The 17,947-nt window shown below is 39.5% G+C and overlaps 1 protein-coding gene and 1 long non-coding RNA gene across 2 annotated transcripts; one reads left to right on the top strand and one right to left on the bottom strand.

Annotated features, from left to right (window-relative positions):
* Positions 1-3,346: 3,346 nt before the first annotated feature.
* On the top strand, positions 3,347-5,210 carry LOC133542235 (uncharacterized). Its single transcript, XR_009804097.1, has 2 exons — positions 3,347-3,671; positions 3,776-5,210. It is a non-coding gene; the product is annotated as an uncharacterized LOC133542235 (long non-coding RNA).
* Positions 4,704-16,016, bottom strand: paqr8 (progestin and adipoQ receptor family member VIII). The gene is made up of 2 exons (XM_061886139.1): positions 15,828-16,016; positions 4,704-10,897 (listed from the first exon to the last, which is right to left on the bottom strand). Exon 2 carries the CDS (start codon positions 10,858-10,860, stop codon positions 9,811-9,813), a length of 1,050 nt encoding a protein of 349 aa, XP_061742123.1. The 5' UTR covers positions 10,861-10,897; positions 15,828-16,016; the 3' UTR covers positions 4,704-9,810.
* Positions 16,017-17,947: the final 1,931 nt, after the last annotated feature.

The raw sequence follows: 17,947 nt of genomic DNA, 5'->3' as shown, positions 1-17,947 counted from the left end.
GGAGCCCGCAGGAAACCATCCCAAGCGGAGTCGGATCAGCAGCGCAGGGATGTCCCAAGCCGATACACAGGCAAGCAGTACATGGGCACCGGATCGGACCGGACCCCCTCCACAAGGGAGGGTGGGACATAGGAGAAAAAGAAAAGAAACGGCAGATCAACTGGTCTAAAAAGGGAGTCTATTGTGTTCAGTGATACTATTGCTCTCGGGTAAAAAGTGGTTTTAAAACGGTTTGTCCGGCATTTTATTGTCCTGTATCTCCTGTTCTAAAAGTTTATGTCCATTTCACTTCCAAGTAGTGAAATGTTTCACTTTCTCCCCTTACTCATAAAAAACCCCCCATCTAGATCTCTTGTCATGATTATTTACATACCAGGGGTGGTCCAAACTACGGCCCGCAGGCCAAGTGCGGCCCGCCAGCATCTTCAGACGTCATGATTTTAATAAGGGATCAGACAAATCTACTTTGTCAGGTCATGACCATTAATAGTGCTTTGTAGTGAATTTCCAACTACAGAGAACAACAGCTAAACGTACAAAAGCCAAAACCAATTGAGTTGGCAAGTTGTGTAAACCGTGAATAAAAACAGAATACAATTATTTGCGAATCCTTTTCAACTTATATTCCATTGAATAGACTGCAAAGACAAGATACTTAACGTTCGAACCGGAAAACGTTATATTTTGCAAATATTAGCTCATTTGGCAAAAAAGTTGAGGAATGCTCATCAAAGACTTATTTGGAACGTCCCACAGGTGAACAAGCTAGTAGACTCAATAAAGCTAAGATGGCCAAATACCAGCTGGTTGCGGCTACTTTATTTTAATCCTTTGTGAGAATTGTGATTCTTCATCTAAACAGAATTATGTGAGCGTCCCGTCGGTCGGCATCCCAGCAAGAGTGGAAATATTACAATAAGTGTTTGTTTTATTATGGTTTATTATGGTTAGTATGTACTTAGCAATGCTGCTGGGGGGAGGAGAGGGGGGGGGGGTTGCCCACATATGAGGTCCTCTCCAAGGTTCTCATAGTCATCATTGTCACTAGCGTCGAACTGGGTGTCAGTTCTCTTTGCCCACTGGGTGTGAGTTTTCCTTGCGGGGTGTTTCCAAATCCACTTTGTCAGGTCATGACCATTAATAGTGATTTGTAGTGAATTTTCAACTACAGAGAACAACAGCTGAACGTACAAAAGCCAAAACCAGTCGAGTTGGCAAGTTGTGTAAACCGTGAATAAAAACAGAATACAATTATTTGCAAATCCTTTTCAACTTATATTCCATTGAATAGACTGCAAAGACAAGATACTTAACGTTCGAACCGGAAAACGTTATTTTTTGCAAATATTAGCTCATTTGGAATTTGATCCCGGCGACATGTTTCAGAAAAAGCTGGCACAAGTGGCAAAAAAGTTGAGGAATGCTCATCAAACACTTATTTGGAACGTCCCACAGGTGAACAAGCTAGTAGACTCAATAAAGCTGAAATGGGCAAATACACGCTAGTTGCGGCAACTTTATTTTAATCCTTTGTGAGAATTGTGATTCTTCATCTAAACAGAATTATGTGAGCGTCCCGTCGGTCGACCTCCCAGCAAGAGTGGAAATATTACAATAAGTGTTTGTTTTATTATGGTTTATTATGGTTAGTATGTACTTAGCAATGCTGCTGGGGGGAGGGGGGGGGGGGGGTTGCCCACATATGAGGTCCTCTCCAAGGTTCTCATAGTCATCATTGTCACTAGTGTCGAATTGGGTGTCAGTTCTCCTTGCCCACTGGGTGTGAGTTTTCCTTGCGGGGTGTTTCCAAATCCACTTTGTCAGGTCATGACCATTAATAGTGCTTTGTAGTGAATTTCCAACTACAGAGAACAACAGCTAAATGTACAAAAGCCAAAACCAGTCGAGTTGGCAAGTTGTGTAAACCGTGAATAAAAACAGAATACAATTATTTGCAAATCCTTTTCAACCTATATTCCATTGAATAGACTGCAAAGACAAGATACTTAACGTTCGAAACCGGAAAACGTTATTTTTTTGCAAATATTAGCTCATTTGGAATTTGATGCCAGCGACATGTTTCAGAAAAAGCTGGCACAAGTGGCAAAAAAGACTGATAAAGTTGAAGAATGCTCATCAAACGCTTATTTGGAACGTTCCACAGGTGAACAGGCTAGTATTGAACAGGTGGGTGCCGAGATTGGGTATAAATGCAGCTTCCATGAAATGCTCGGTCATTCACAAACAAGGATGGGGCGAGGGTCAGAACTTTGTCAACAAATGCCTGAGCAAATTGTCGAAAAGTTTAAGAACAACATTTCTTAACAAAGCTATTGCAATGAATTTAGGGATTTTACCATCCAACGTCTGTGATATCATCAAAAGTTTCAGAGAATCTGGAGAAATCACTGCACGTAATAATAATAACAATAATAATAATAATAATGGATTAGAATTTATAATCGCGCTTCTCTAGAGAACTGGGAACCCATCATTCATTCACACCTGGTGGTGGTAAGCTACATCTGTAGCCACAGCTGCCCTGGGGTAGACTGACGGAAGCGTGGCTGCCAGTTTGCGCCTACGGCCCCTCCGACCACCACCTGTCATTCATTCATCATTCCTTCACCAGTGTGAGCGGCACCGCGGGCAAGAGTGAAGTGTCCTGCCCAAGGACACAACGGCAGCGATTTGGATGTCCATAGGTGGGAAGCGAACCTGCAACCCTCAGGTTTCTGGCACGGCCGCTCTACCCACTACGCCATGCCGCCGCCGTAAGCGGCAATGCTCGAAACCTTCGATCCTTTGGGCAGTACTGCATCAAAAAGCGACATCCGTGTGTAAAGGATATCACCACAGGGGTTCAGGAACACTTCAGAAAACCACATCTGCGGTCCTCTCCAAGGTTTTATCATAGTCATTCACATTGACATCCCACTGGGTTGTGAATTTTTCCTTGCCCTTATGTGGGCGCTGATCCGCGGATGTCGTTGTGGCTTGTGCAGCCCTTTGAGACACTTATGATTTACGGTTATATAAATAAACATTGATTGATATGAAAGATCTAAAACTTTGACTACATACACAAAAGACCTATTCCTCTCAAATATTGTTGACAAATCTGACTAAATCTGTGTTAGTGAGCATTTCCTCTTGGCCAATATCATCCATCCCACGTCACAGGTATGTCATATCAAGATGTTGATTAAACAGCATGATTATTGCACAGGTGTGCCTTGGGCTACCCACATTAAAAGGCGACTCTTAAATGTGAAGTTTTTCTTTATTGGGGTCCGAGAAGGTCCAACCAGTCAGCATCGGGTCCGAGCACCATTTGTCTCAGGCAGTGCAACACATCTCCTTGGCATAGAGTGGATCAGGTTGTTGATTGTGGAATGTTGCTCCACTCCTCTTCGGCGGCGGTGCCAAGTTGCTGGATGTTGGCAGGAAGTGGAACACGTTGTCGTATACGCCGACCCACAGCATGCCAAACGTCCTCAAAAGGGTGACATGTCCGCTGAGTATTCTGGCCGTGCAAAAACTGGCTTGTTTTCAGCTTCCAGGAGTTGTCTACAGATCCTTGCGACATGGGGCCGTGATTTGTCATGCTGCAACGTGAGGTGAGGTTCTCGGGTGAAGGACACAACAATGGGCCTCAGGATCTCGTCACGGTATGTCTGTGCACTTGCGTTCGTTGACCCCGATGAGCTTCCCTGGGACGGTTTCTCACAGTTTTTACAGAACATTATTTGGTTATGCAAACCAATTGTTGCAGCAGCTGTCCGGGTGGTTGGCCTCGGACGGTCTTGGAGCTGGATGCGGAGTTCCCGGGCTGGTGAGGTGACACGTGGTCAACGGTTGTGAGACCGGTTGGATGTACTGCCAAATTCTCCAAAAGGCATTTGGAGACACCTATGGTCATGAAGTGTGGGTCATAACCGAAGGAAAAAGATTGTGGATACAGGCGGCCGAAATGAGTTTCCTCAGAAGGGTGGCTGGCATCTCCCTTAGAGACAGGGTGAGAAGTTCAGTCACCTGAGAGAGACTCGGAGTAGAGCCGCTGCTCCTTCGCTTGGAAAGGAGCCAGTTCGGGCATCTCGTGAAAATGCCTCACGAGCGTCTCCCTAGGGAGGTCCTCGTTCCACGTCCCACTGGGAGAAGACCCCGCGGCAGGCCAGGGACCAGATGAGGGATTACATGTCCTCTCTGGCCTGGGAACGCTTTGGGATCGCCCCCAGGAGAAAGTTACCAATGTTGCTCTGGAGAGGGAAGTCTGGTGGTCTCTGCTGGAGCTGTTGTCCCCGTGACCCGATTCCGGATAAGCGGTTGAAGAATGGATGGATGGATGGCCTTTGGAGATATGGTAGAGAAAAAAACTTTCAGTTTACGGGCAACAGTTCTGGTGGACATTCCTGCAGTCAGCATTGTGTGTGATAAAACCACACATTTCAGAGTGGCCTTTTACAGTTGGCAGCCTAAAGCACACATGTGCAATAATCATGCTGTTTAATCATCTTGATATGACACACCTTGTGAGCTGGGATGGATTATGTTGGCAAAGAAGAAATGCTCACTAACACAGATTTAAACAGATTTGTAAACAATATTTGAGAAGAATAGGGTTTTTTTGTATATTGTACAAGTTTTATATCTTTGAGTCAACTCATGAAAAATGGGAGTAAAAACAAAAGTGTTCCCTGAAATTCATCCAGAAAAGTTTTTAGATGTTTTAATTGAATGCATGTCATTTATTTGTACAAAACTTGGTAACATTTTGATCAAAAGTTCGTTCAGGATATACTGTACATATGGATACTGTCACGCTTATGGTTCATGTTTTGTTTTGGTCATGCTATGTTTAGTTTTTTGGACATTTAGTTCTGTTTTGCATTTCCTTGTTTGTCTTACCATGCGAACTGATTTAGTTTTCTGTCACGTATCATGAGTTTTGTATGGCCATATTTCCATGAGCATCCCCAATCTCATCTGTTCTCAAAGCTAAGCAGTGTCTGGCCTGGTTAGTACTTGGATGGGAGACTGCCTAGGAATACCAGGTGCTTTTGACCTTTGGACTCTAAGTTCCTTTTTTTTTCACTCCCTGTTTCGTTACCATGACGACCAATCAGTTCACCTGTCTTGTCTCACACCTGTTTTCACTTATCATGTTCATTATTTAAGCCAGTTACCAGGTAGTCAGTCTGGCAACATCACCTCATTCATGCCCTCGATTATCTGCTTCATGCCTTGCAATGCTGTCCATTTTGTCCACGTAAGTTTTTGTTATTCATGCCACTGTGCAAGTGTTTTTGTTTCATGTTTGTAGTTTATAGCCTTTGTGCTAGTCTTTTGTTTCATGGCCCAGTTTTTTGTACCGCCATTGTGCGCGCTTTTTGTTGGTTCCTGTTTTTAGTTTTAGTGTTAAAATAAAGATGTCTTTACCTTCACGCCGTTTCCACTCCATTCGCTTTGCACCTCGGGTAAACAAACCAAGACCAAGTCCAAGCCTGACAGATACAATATTTTATTCCTGCGATACCACCAGTCGGAGTCTCCTCACTCGTTTTTGTGCTGACACATTATTCATCTGATCACTGACAGTTTTGCAGTGACGGCAGGGATCCCCAAAATGTTTTCCACTGAGAGCCACAGACTGATAAATTAAAGGATGCAGGGGTGGTTTTTGGTTGTTTTCCTCATCAAAACCAGGACAACATAAAGATTTTAGAATATTTCCGTAAAAAATTTGTTTGAATGCTGAAGAGCCAAGGCCCGCTGCCTTACCCAGCTTGATTTTAAACAAAAGGTGGGTCCGAGCCATGGCAAGCTTTATGATCAGTGTGATTGCTCCTCCTCCTCTTACTGGTTATCAATAATACTGACACCCTGGATAAAAACAATAGAAAAACCTATTATTGAAAGTATTTGACCGACATGAGTGCTGTGATCCCACCCTGCTAGATTTTAGCCTTTATGTGCTTTATAAACAGTGCAATTGCTCCCCCTGGTAGTTATTATTATTACCTTGGATAATAACAAATAGAAAGATCTGACATAATCCACAAGTCAACGTGTTTGACTAACTGGAATGCTGCGATCTACGCCCATAGGTGGGTCTGAGCCTTGGCTAGCTTTATAATCAGTGTGATCGCTCCTCTTAGATAACAATAATAAATAGAAAGAACTGAAATAATCCATTTAGGTATTTGACAGATGTGAGCATTGTGACCCACACCAAACATTCTTTATTCATGCCTCCTGCAAATTGTTATTACCATTTGATAATAGCAATAAACAGAAAGACATAAAATAATTCACTAGTCAAAGTATTTGCCATCCACAACCACCTAGCCTGATTTAAAAAAAAATACGAGTAGCCGAGACAGGATTTTTAATCAGTGCGATCGTTACTCGTGGCAGTTATTGATAACACTGACACAACACTTTGGATAACAACAATAAATAGTAAGACATGAAATAATTTACTCGTCAAAGTATCTGTCATCTCAAATCATCCGGTTTGGTTTTGAAAACGTGAATTTGAGCCGAGACAATATTTATAATCAGTGCGATCACTCCTCATAGGAGTTATTGATAACACTGACAAAACACCTTGGATAACAACAATAAATAATAAGACGTGAAAAAGTCCACCTCTTTCCAGTTATTAATAACAACAACTACAAATAGTAAGAACTGCAATAATCCATTGGTCAAAGTATTTGGCAGACGTGAGCACTGTGATCACACCCACCAAGCTTGAATTTAACCTCGGTGTGCTTTATAATCAGTGCGATCGCTCCTCTTGCTAGTTATACCAAGGATAAATACTAAGACCTAAAATAATCTGTGTGTCAAAGTATTTGGCGGACATGAGCACTGTGATCCATACCCACGTACTTTGAATTTAGCCTTGATGTGCTTTACAATTAGTGCGATCGCTACTCTTGACAGGTTTTAATAACAGTTTTTAATAACAAGCAAGACTGGAAAACGTTCACTTGTCAAAGTGTTTGACTGACATGACTGATATGAGTGCTGTGACCCACACCCACCGAGCTTGAATATAGCCTTGATGTGCTTTGTAATCAGTGCAATCGCTCCTCTTGCCAGTAATTAATAACAAAGATAAATATTGGGAACTGAAATAATACATTAGTCAAAGTGAAGTGAATTATATTTATATAGCGCTTTTCTTTAGTGACTCAAAGCGCTTTACATAGTGAAACCCAATATCTAAGTTACATTTAAACCAGTGTGGGTGGCACTGGGAGCAGGTGGGTAAAGTGTATTGCCCAAGGACACAACGGCAGTGACTAGGATGGCGGAAGCGGGAATCGAACCTACAACCCTCAGGTTGCTGCCACGGCCGCTCTACCAACCGAGCTATACCGCCCCGTGTTTGGGGGGCGTGAGCAATGTGATCCACACCCACTTAGATTGAATTGAACCTTGATGTGCTTTATAATCAGTGCGATCGCTCCTCTTGCCAGTAATGAATAACAACGATAAATAGTGAGAACTGAAATAATCCATTAGTCGAAGTATTTGTGGGACATGAGCAGTGTGATCCACACCCATCGAACTTGAATTTAGCCTCCATGTGCTTTATAATAAGTGCAATCGCTACTCTTGCTAGTTATACCAAAGATAAATAATAAGACCTGAAATAAGCCACGAGTCAAAGTATTTGGCGGATGTAAGCACTGTGATCCATACCCACCTTGTTTGAATTTGGACTTGATCTGCTTTATAAATCAGTGCGATTGCTCCTCTTGCCAGTTGTTAATAACAACATTAAATAGCAATACCTGAAAAAGTCCACCTGTCAAAGTGTTTGACTAGCATGAGTGCTGTGACCCACACCCACCGGGCTTGAATTGAGCCTTGATGTGCTTTATAATAAGGGCGATCGCTTCTCTTACCAGTTATTAATAACAACGATAAATAGTGAGAACTGAAATAATCCATTAGTCAAACTATTTGGGGGAGGACGTGAGCACTGTGATCTACACCCACCGAGATTGAATTCAGCCTTGATGTGCTTTATAAATCAGTGTGATCGCTCCTCTTGCCAGTTATTAATAACAACGGTAAATAGTGACAACTGAAATAATCCATTAGTCAAAGTATTTGGGGGATGTGAACATTGTGATACTCACCCACTAAGCTTGAGTTTAGCCCCGATGCGATTTATATTCAGCGGGATTGCTCCTCTTGCTAGTTATACCAAAGATAAATAGTAAGACCTAAAAAGTCCACCTGTCAAAGTGTTTGACTGACATGAGTGCTGTGATCCACACCTACCGAGCTTTAATTTAGACTCATGTGCTTTATAATCAGTGCGATTGCTCCTCTTGCCAGTTATTAATAACAACGATTAATAGTGAGAACTGAAATAATCCATTAGTCAAAGTATTTAGGGGACATGAGCACGGTTATCCACACCCCCCAAGCTTGAATTTAGCCTCGATGTGCTTTATAATCAGTGCGATCGCTTCTCTTGCTAGTTATACCAAAGATAAATAGTAAGACCTGAAATAACCCGCGAGTCAAAGTATTTGCCGAATGTAAGCACTGTGATCCATACCCACCTTGTTTGAATTTGGACTTGATCTGCTTTATAATCAGTGCGATCGCTCCTCTTGCCAGTTGTTAATAACAACATTAAATAGCAATACCTGAAAAAGTCCACCTGTCAAAGTGTTTGACTAGCATGAGTGCTGTGACCCACACCCACCGGGCTTGAATTGAGCCTTGATGTGCTTTATAATAAGTGCGATCGCTTCTCTTGCCAGTTATTAATAACAACGATAAATAGTGAGAACTGAAATGATCCATTAGTCAAACTATTTGGGGGAGGACGTGAGCACTGTGATCCACACCCACCGTGATTGAATTCAGCCTTGATGTGCTTTATAAATAAGTGCGATCGCTTCTCTTGCCAGTTATTAATAACAACGATAAATAGTGAGAACTGAAATGATCCATTAGTCAAACTATTTGGGGGAGGACGTGAGCACTGTGATCCACACCCACCGAGCTTAAATTCAGCCTTGATGTGCTTTATAAATCAGTCTGATCGCTCCTCTTACCAGTTATTAATAACAAAGATAAATAGCGACAACTGAAATAATCCATTTGTCAAAGTATTCGGGGGACATGTGCACTGCGATCCACACCCACTGAGCTTGAATTTAGCCCCGATGTGCTTTATAATCAGTGGGATCGCTCCTCTTGCTAGTTATATCAAGGATAAATATTAAGAATTGAAATAACCCACGAGTCAAAGTATATTTGGCGGACGTATGCACTGTGATCCATACCCACCTAGTTTGAATTTAGCCTTGGTGTGCTTTATAATCAGTGCGATCGCTCCTCTTGTCAGTTATTATTAACAACATTATATAGCAAGACCTGAAAAAGTTGACCTGTCAAATTGTTTGACTGACATGAGTGCTGCGATCTACACCTAACTGGCTTAAATTTAGCCTTGATGTGCTTTATAATCAGTGCAATCCCTCCTCTTGCCAGTTATTAATAACAACGATAAATAGTGAGAACTGAAATAATCCATTAGTCAAAGTATTTGGGGGACATGAGCACGGTTATCCACACCCCCCAAGCTTGAATTTAGCCTCGATGTGCTTTATAATCAGTGCGATCGCTCCTCCTGCCAATAATTAAAGATACCGACACCTTGGTTATTAGCAATAGAAACTAATCAAAGTCCTGATACACTAGCCAAGGCCCATGCATATGCAACTCTGAATAAATGCGATTGCTCCTCCCACGAGTGAAGTGTGTGCATGTTCATTTCTCTTTCTTATCCTGCAGTTGCTTGTGTTTGTGCCTCATGGTGAGGAGCGCAGTCAAAACGCAAGACAGAAACAGGACCGGGAAGACGGCGCAAGCCCACCACAGCTGCCTCTCGCCAAACCCCTCGACCAGCGTGTCCTTCCGCCTGACGTAGTCCTGGAACAAAGCCTCCAGCTGGAACAGCGTGCACAGCGACAGGAGCAGGTGGAAGATCTGGTGCCCCTGGCCCACAAAGTCACAGCGGCCCGGGAAGAGGCGCTCTGGGACGGGACAGGTGAAGAAGACGGCGCACAGCAGGAAGCACGCGATCTGGATCGCGTGGAAGGGCAGTGAGGGTTCCTCCGCCCAGGAAGCGGTGAGCAGGCGGTGAAGCACGGGGCTGATGTCCAGCGCGTACGCCAGCGAGGTCGGGATCAGCTGGCACACCTTCCTGCCCACGGGGTACGGTCGGCGGTATCGGCATTTGGCGAAACAGCAGCCGGCACAGGACAGCCAGCCGAAGAAAGCGGCTCCGGGCAGGAAGAGCCGTCCGAGGCAGCTGTTCCTCCACGCCGACTGGGACGCGTAGAAGTAATGTCCGAGGGAACAGCCGTACTGATAGACGGCCACGCCCACGTAGTCCATGAAGAAGAAGAAGTAGTGCGCGTGCTCAGAGTGCGACTGGAACAGGTGAGCCGCGGCGCTGAGGAGCAAATACGTCAGCGAGGACACCAGGAACAGGAACAGGGGCAGGGACGCTGCGCCCAAGCTGAACCCCAGGGCGCCCGCTCTGACCCGCCAGTGGAGCAGCAACACGGGTACGGTCAGCAAGTGAGTCCACACGTTGAGACTTTCGTTGTGTACCTGGAAGAGGCTGAGGAGGTAACAGTGCCACTTCTGCCGGACGGGACGGTAGCCCGACAGGACGTAGGGTTCCTGGAACAAGTCGGGCACTTGGGCGTAGGAGACGGTCGGGCTGGGCAGCGGCAAGGCGGCCGTAGAGATGTCCAGGTGCTTGACACCGGTGATGAAGGTGCGGAGTCTCTGCACAAGATCTCCTGACATTGCCAGGAACACAATGGACTGGACAATATGGCCGTCGCTGAAAAAAATGAGAATAAATCAACTGTCTTTTGCTATCGTTCCTTTTTCATGAACAAATCTGAACTGCTCCCAGGTTTGTTTTTATTTATTTTATGCTAATACCAGGTGTGTATTTATTATGGGACTGCTGGGTGTAATGAATGGGATGTTGTTATTGCTCATACGTCTAACTTTATTATTATTATTCTTTTCCTGCACGTTTCTATTACGAGAAGAACCGGCCAACGCACCCCCACATATGCTATACCGTCGGAAAGGTACGACTCGCGCCGATGGCGGAAAATCTAAATTGGGAACATTTCCTGTTACCATGGCAACGTTATTCAAGAACGAATAAAAAAAAAAATGGGCCACTTTATTAGGTATGGCGCATGGGTATAATACGAGACGAATCGGTCAATGAAACCCCACGTATGTTATACCGTCGGAAAGGTGCCACTAGCGCCGATGGCGGAAAATCTAAATTGGGAACATTTCGTGTTACCATGGCAACTTTATTCAGAACAAATACAAAAATGGGCCAATTGATTAGGTATGGCGCGTGGGTCTAAAACGAGACGAATCGGTCAATGAAACCCCATGTATGTTATACCGTCGGAAAGGTGCCACTAGCGCCGATGGCATGAATCCAAATTGGGAACCATTTGTGTTACCATGGCAACGCTATTCAGAACAAATATAAAAAATGGCCAATTGATTAGGTACGGCGCGTGGGTCTAACACGAGACGAATCGCTCAACGAGCCCCCACATATGTTATACCGTAGGAAAGTTGTACTTTCCAGCTGTAAATGTATCATAAATTGGGAACATTCCAGGTTACCATTGCGACGCTATTCACGATTTAACAGAAAAAATTCAATATTTTTTTTCTTTTCAAAAAACGGGCCAATTGAATAGGTACGCCTATTTTGTTCGATATGAGACAAATTGGTCAACGAACCCCACATATATTATACCGTCTGAAAGGTGCCACTAGCGCCGATGGCAAAAATCTAAATTGGGAACATTTCCTGTTACCATGGCAACTTTATTCAAGAACAAATTAAAAAAGGGGCCACATTATTAGGTACGGCGCATGGGTATAAAACGAGACGAATCGGTCAATGAAACCCCACGTATGTTATACCGTCTGAAAGGTGCCACTAGCGCCGATGGCGGAAAATCTAAATTGGGAACATTTCGTGTTACCATGGCAACTTTATTCAGAACAAATACAAAAATGGGCCAATTGATTAGGTATGGCGCGTGGGTCTAAAACGAGACGAATCGGTCAATGAAACCCCATGTATGTTATTCCGTCGGAAAGGTGCCACTAGCGCCGATGGCGGGTATCCAAATTGGGAACATTTCGTGTTACCATGGCAACGCTATTCAAGAACAAATCAAAAAATGGGCCAAATTTTTAAGTACGGCGCGTGGATCTAATACGAGACGAACCGGCCAACGAGCCCCCTGCATATGTTATACCGTCGGAAAGGTGTACTTTCCAGCTATAAATGTATTTTAAATGCGGAACATTCCAGGTTACCATGGCGACGCTATTCATGATTTAACAAAAAAAATTCACAGTTTTTTTTTTTTCAAAAACGGGCCAATCAAATAGGTACGCCTATTTTGTTTAATACGAGTCAAACCGGCCAACCCAACCCCACATGTGTTATACTGTCGGAAAGGTCTCGTCAGCATCGATAGGTGTTTTATAAATTGGGAACATTTCGTGTTACCATGGAAACGCCATTCACGAACAAATAAAAAAACGGGCCAATTTATTAGGTACGGCGCGTGGATATAATACGAGATGAATCGGTCAACGAGCCCCCCACATATGTTATACCGTCGGAAGGCTGTCCTTTCCCGCTATAAATGTATCCTAAATTGGGAACATTCCAGGTTACCATGGTGACGCTATTGCCTATTTAAAAAAACAAAACAAAAATCAAAAATTTTTTATTTTATTTTTTTTGCAAAAATGGGCCAATTGAATAAATACGCCTATTTTGTTTAATACGAGACGAACCGGCCAACCCACTCCCACATGTGTTATACCGTGGGAAAGGTGCCACTCGCGCCGATGACGGAAATCTAAATTGGCATTTCATGGCAACGCTATTCACGAACAAAAATAAACACCTTTTGTCTACCACGAGACGAAACGGCTAACGAACCCCCACATATGATATACCGTCGGCGTATCTTAAATTGGAAACATTTTGTGTTACCCTGGCGACGCTATTCACGAATTTCATACAAATACCCCCAGGTGTGTATTCATCTATTTATTTTATACTACTACAACCAGGTTTGTATTTATATGTTTTATACTACTGTGAGCAGGTATGTATTTATTTTATTTTATACTACTCCCACAACCAGGTTTGCATTTATTTATTTTACTATCAGGTTTGCATTCATTTACTTTACACTACCATCAGGTTTGTATTAATTTATTTTATACTACCACCAGGTATGTATTTATGTATTTTATTTTATACAACTACCAGGTTTGTACTTATTTTTTTGATACTACTACCAGGAGGTGTGTATTTATTTATTTTATGCTACTACAGCCAGGTCTGTATTTATTTATTTTGTACTAGTACAAGCAGGTGTGTATTTATTTGTTTTTATAATACTACCACCAGGTTTGTATTTATGTATTTATTTATTTTATACTACTATGAGGTTTGCATTCACTTATTTTACACTACTATCTGGTTTGTATTCATTTATTTTATACTACCACCAGGTTTGTATTTATGTATTTTATATTATAGTACTACCAGGTTTGTACTTATTTATTTGATACTACTACCAGGTTTGTACTTATTTATTTTATACTACTACCAACAGGTGTGTATCTGTTTATTTTATACTACTACAAACAAGTCTGTATTTATTTATTTTCTACTGGTACAACCAGGTGTGTATTTGTTTGCTTTTATAATACTACCACCATGTTTGTATTTATTTATTTTATACTACTATCAGGTTTGCATTCACTTATTTTACACTACTATCATCTTTGTATTCATTTATTTTATACTACCACCATGTTTGTATTAATGTATTTTATTTTATACTACTACCAGGTTTGTACTTATTTATTTCATACTACTACCACCAGGTTTGAACTTATTTATTTTATACTACTACCAACAGGTGTGTATTTATTTATTTTATACTACTACAACCAGGTCCGTATTTATTTATTTTGTACTAGTACAACCAGGTGTGTATTTATTTGTTTGTTTCTATAATACTACCACCAGGTTTGTATCTATTTATTTATTTATTTATTTATTTTATACTACTATCAAGTTTGCATTCATTTAATTTACACTACCATCAGGTTTGTGTTCATTTATATTATACTACCACCAGGTTTGTATTTTTGTATTTTATTTTATACTACTACCAGGTTTGTACTTATTTATTTCATACTACTACCAACCGGTTTGTATTTATTTTATACAACTACAATCAGGTCTGTATTTATTTATTTTGTACTAGTACAACCAGGTGTGTATTTCTTTGTTTTTATAATACTACCATCAGGTTTGTATTTATTTATTTATTTAATGCTACTATCAGGTCTGCATTAATTTAGTTTACACTACTACCAGGTTTGTATTTATGTATTTGATACTACTACCAGGTTTTTACTTATTTATTTGATACTACTACCAGGTTTGTACTTATTTATTTGATACTACTACCAGGTTTGTTCTTATTTATTTTATACTACTACCAACAGGTGTGTATTTATTCATTTTATACTACTACAACCAGGTCTGTATTTATTTATTTTGTACTAGTACAACCAGGTTTGTATTTATTTGTTTTTATAATACTACCACCAGGTTTGTATATGTTTATTTATTCATTTTATACTACCGCCAAATGTGTATTTATGTAATAATTGTATACTCCTACCAGGTTTGCATTCATCGATTTATTTTTTACTACCACCAGGTTTGTATTTGTATGTTTTATACTACTATGAGCAGGTTTGTATTTATTTTATTTGATACTACTACTACCAGGTTTGTATTTACTTGGAATAAACTATTACCAGAAGGTTTGTATTTATTTATTTTATATATTATTACCATCAGATTTGTATTTATTTATTTTACACTACTACCACCAGGTTTGTATTTATTTATTTCATACCAGGTTTGCATTCATTTATTTTATACTACTACCAACAGGTGTGTATTTATTCATTTTATACTACTACAACCAGGTCTGTATTTATTTGTTTTTATCATACTACCACCAGGTTTGTAACTATGTATTTATTTATTTTATACTACGATCAGGTTTGCATTTATTTATTTTATACTACCACCAGGTTTGTATTTATGTATTTTATTTGATACCACTACCAGGTTTGTACTTATTTATTTGATACTACTACCAGGTTTGTATTAATTCATTTATTTGATACTACTATCATAATAATAAAGGTCATAATAATGTTTTTTGCACTGGTTGCCAGTAGAACTACTTGGTTTGCAGGGGAACTAAAGCAGCAAAAAAAAAAGTCTGTCAGCAAGCAGAGGCACGTGACACAAAGCCGAGATACACAAAAGAATGTTCTTATGAGCTTCGTTTTGTCACTTTTTTTCAACATTAAAAAGAGAATTCATCACAACAGCGCTGACACTGTTTCACATTTCACCACCGAGAGGGACAAAATATGCAGTCAAACCTGTACGCTGCCATGTGAAGCAAGTGTGTGTGTGTGTGTGTGTGTGTGTATGTGTCACCGACACGACAACACATTGTCATGCTGCATCTGATTTCAAATTGAAAGGTCAACTTTAGAATGACGCCTCGGGTCATTTGTTAGAGTCATGGACAAAATGCATGACAAATATATTCAAACACAATTCATGTTGCAAATAAATCAACAAGGCTCACCTGTTTGTGTCCACCCAAACACCCGCTCCCTGTCAACCTGCAAAAATGGGAATAAAAGAACTCAACTTGAAGACGCTGCAAGGCGCGATATCGTTGCAACGTGATATATTTGGGAAGGTGGAAAAGGCGTTAAAGGCGATTTAAAAACATACAAACAACACAGCTGGCCTGGAAGTTGGCAGATACGGGATAATTAGGGGCGGTGTTAGAGTGACGAGACACGCCCCTAAACGATATCACAGTACAGGAAATACACAAGTTATTTATATTAATTGGTCTTTTATTTGTATTTCAGTCATTTTTAAGAGCACTTCATCATTACAATTAACTGGTAGATTGGGTCAATACAAATATCGATGACGTCGATACCATGGTCTGTATCGCATTGGCTCGGTACTTTTCATTTATCTTCTGTTTATTTTCATGGAAATATGTGTGTTTTTTGATGTTGTGTTCCTCCTATTTATTATGTTGTTGTTTATGTTATTATAGTTACAGTATATGTTGGTGCATTATTTACAAAATGGGAAAATGTATTAAATAAAAAACTTGGAGAATATCTTTTTGAAAACAGGATGGCTTTTTTGGCCAGTAGTTGTATTTTAACATGTCTCTATTTTTTCTTAAAATAATTGGAAGTGAATAACTGTATTATTTTGTTGATATTTTTCCATTATTTTACATTGTTGTTCGTATTGTTATAGCTACAGTATATTTTATACATTGGAAATAAAATTGAATAAAATGTAATCAAATAAAAGAAAATATATTTTTTAAATACGTTTATTAAATGAAATTGAGTAATAAATGTGGAAACATTTTTTGAAAACAGGATGGCTGTGGGAAACCAATAGCAGTTTTTGTGCATGTCTGTATTATTTTCTAACAGTATTTGAAAGGGAATAACTATATTATTTTGTTGATATTTTTCCATATTTTTTCATTGTTGTGCATACTGTTATAGCTGCAGTATATTTTGGGGTATCAGTCAAAAACATTGGAAATAAAACAAAATAGAATTGAATAAAATACAAATGAATAAAGTAAAAGGAAATAAAATACAATTTAAATAAATAATATTGAAATAAATGTATTAAATTAAATTAAATAGAAAATGTGGAAAACATTTTTTGAAAACGGGATGGCTTAGGGAAACCAATAGCAGTGTTTGTGCATGTAATAATAATAATAATAATAATAATAGTTATAATAATGAATTGCATTTGTAACACACTTTACATTTGTTAAAATCTCAAAGTGCTACAAAGTATATAAAAAATAAAATAAAATAAAAAATAATAAATAAAAAAAAGGTAAAAATTAAAATAGAAAGTTATTATATATAATAGACAATTTAAATAGAAATAAAAAAATGAACATTACTAGTTAAATACTAGATAAAATATAGAAACGTAGATAAAAATAGAAATAAAAACATGAAAGCACTGGATAAAACAGATAGGCAAGCAGTGTCTATATTTTTTCTCACAGTATTTGAAAGGGAATAAAAAGTATTTGAAAGGGAATAACTGTATTATTTTGTTGATATGTTTCCATTCTTTTACAATGTTGTTCAAATTGTTCTAGCCAGAGTATATTTAGGGAAAGGCATTGGAACTTAAATGAAATTAAATGAAATTAAACTAAATAAAATAAAATAAAATAAAACTACAAATTTGAGAAATACGTTTTTGAAAACAGGATTGTTCAGGAGAGCCTATAATAGTATTTTTGCATGTCTTTTTTTCCCCTAAAAGTATTTGAAACAAAATAACTGTATTATTTTTGGGGGGTATTTTTCTATTATTTTACATTGTTGTTCACATTGTTACAGCTACAATATACTTTATTATATTATTTACAAACATAAGAAATTTTATCAAATTAGATTGAATTAAATTTATAATTTGGGAACAATTTTTTTTTTATAACAGGATGGTTTGGGGGAGCCAATGGTTGTATTTTTGCATTTTCATTAGAACAACTATTTTTTTTTAACCATTTCAAAGCGAATGACTGTATTATGTTGTTGATATATTTCCATTATTTTACATTGTTGTATTTAAATATCAATTGCTCACAAGTACGTTTGTTGATTAAAAACAAAAGAACAATGCATA

Source organism: Nerophis ophidion, linkage group LG24 (genome assembly GCF_033978795.1).
Source record: "Nerophis ophidion isolate RoL-2023_Sa linkage group LG24, RoL_Noph_v1.0, whole genome shotgun sequence".
NCBI classification, from domain to species: Eukaryota; Metazoa; Chordata; class Actinopteri; order Syngnathiformes; family Syngnathidae; genus Nerophis; species Nerophis ophidion.
This window is presented reverse-complemented; position numbering and strand designations above follow the sequence as displayed.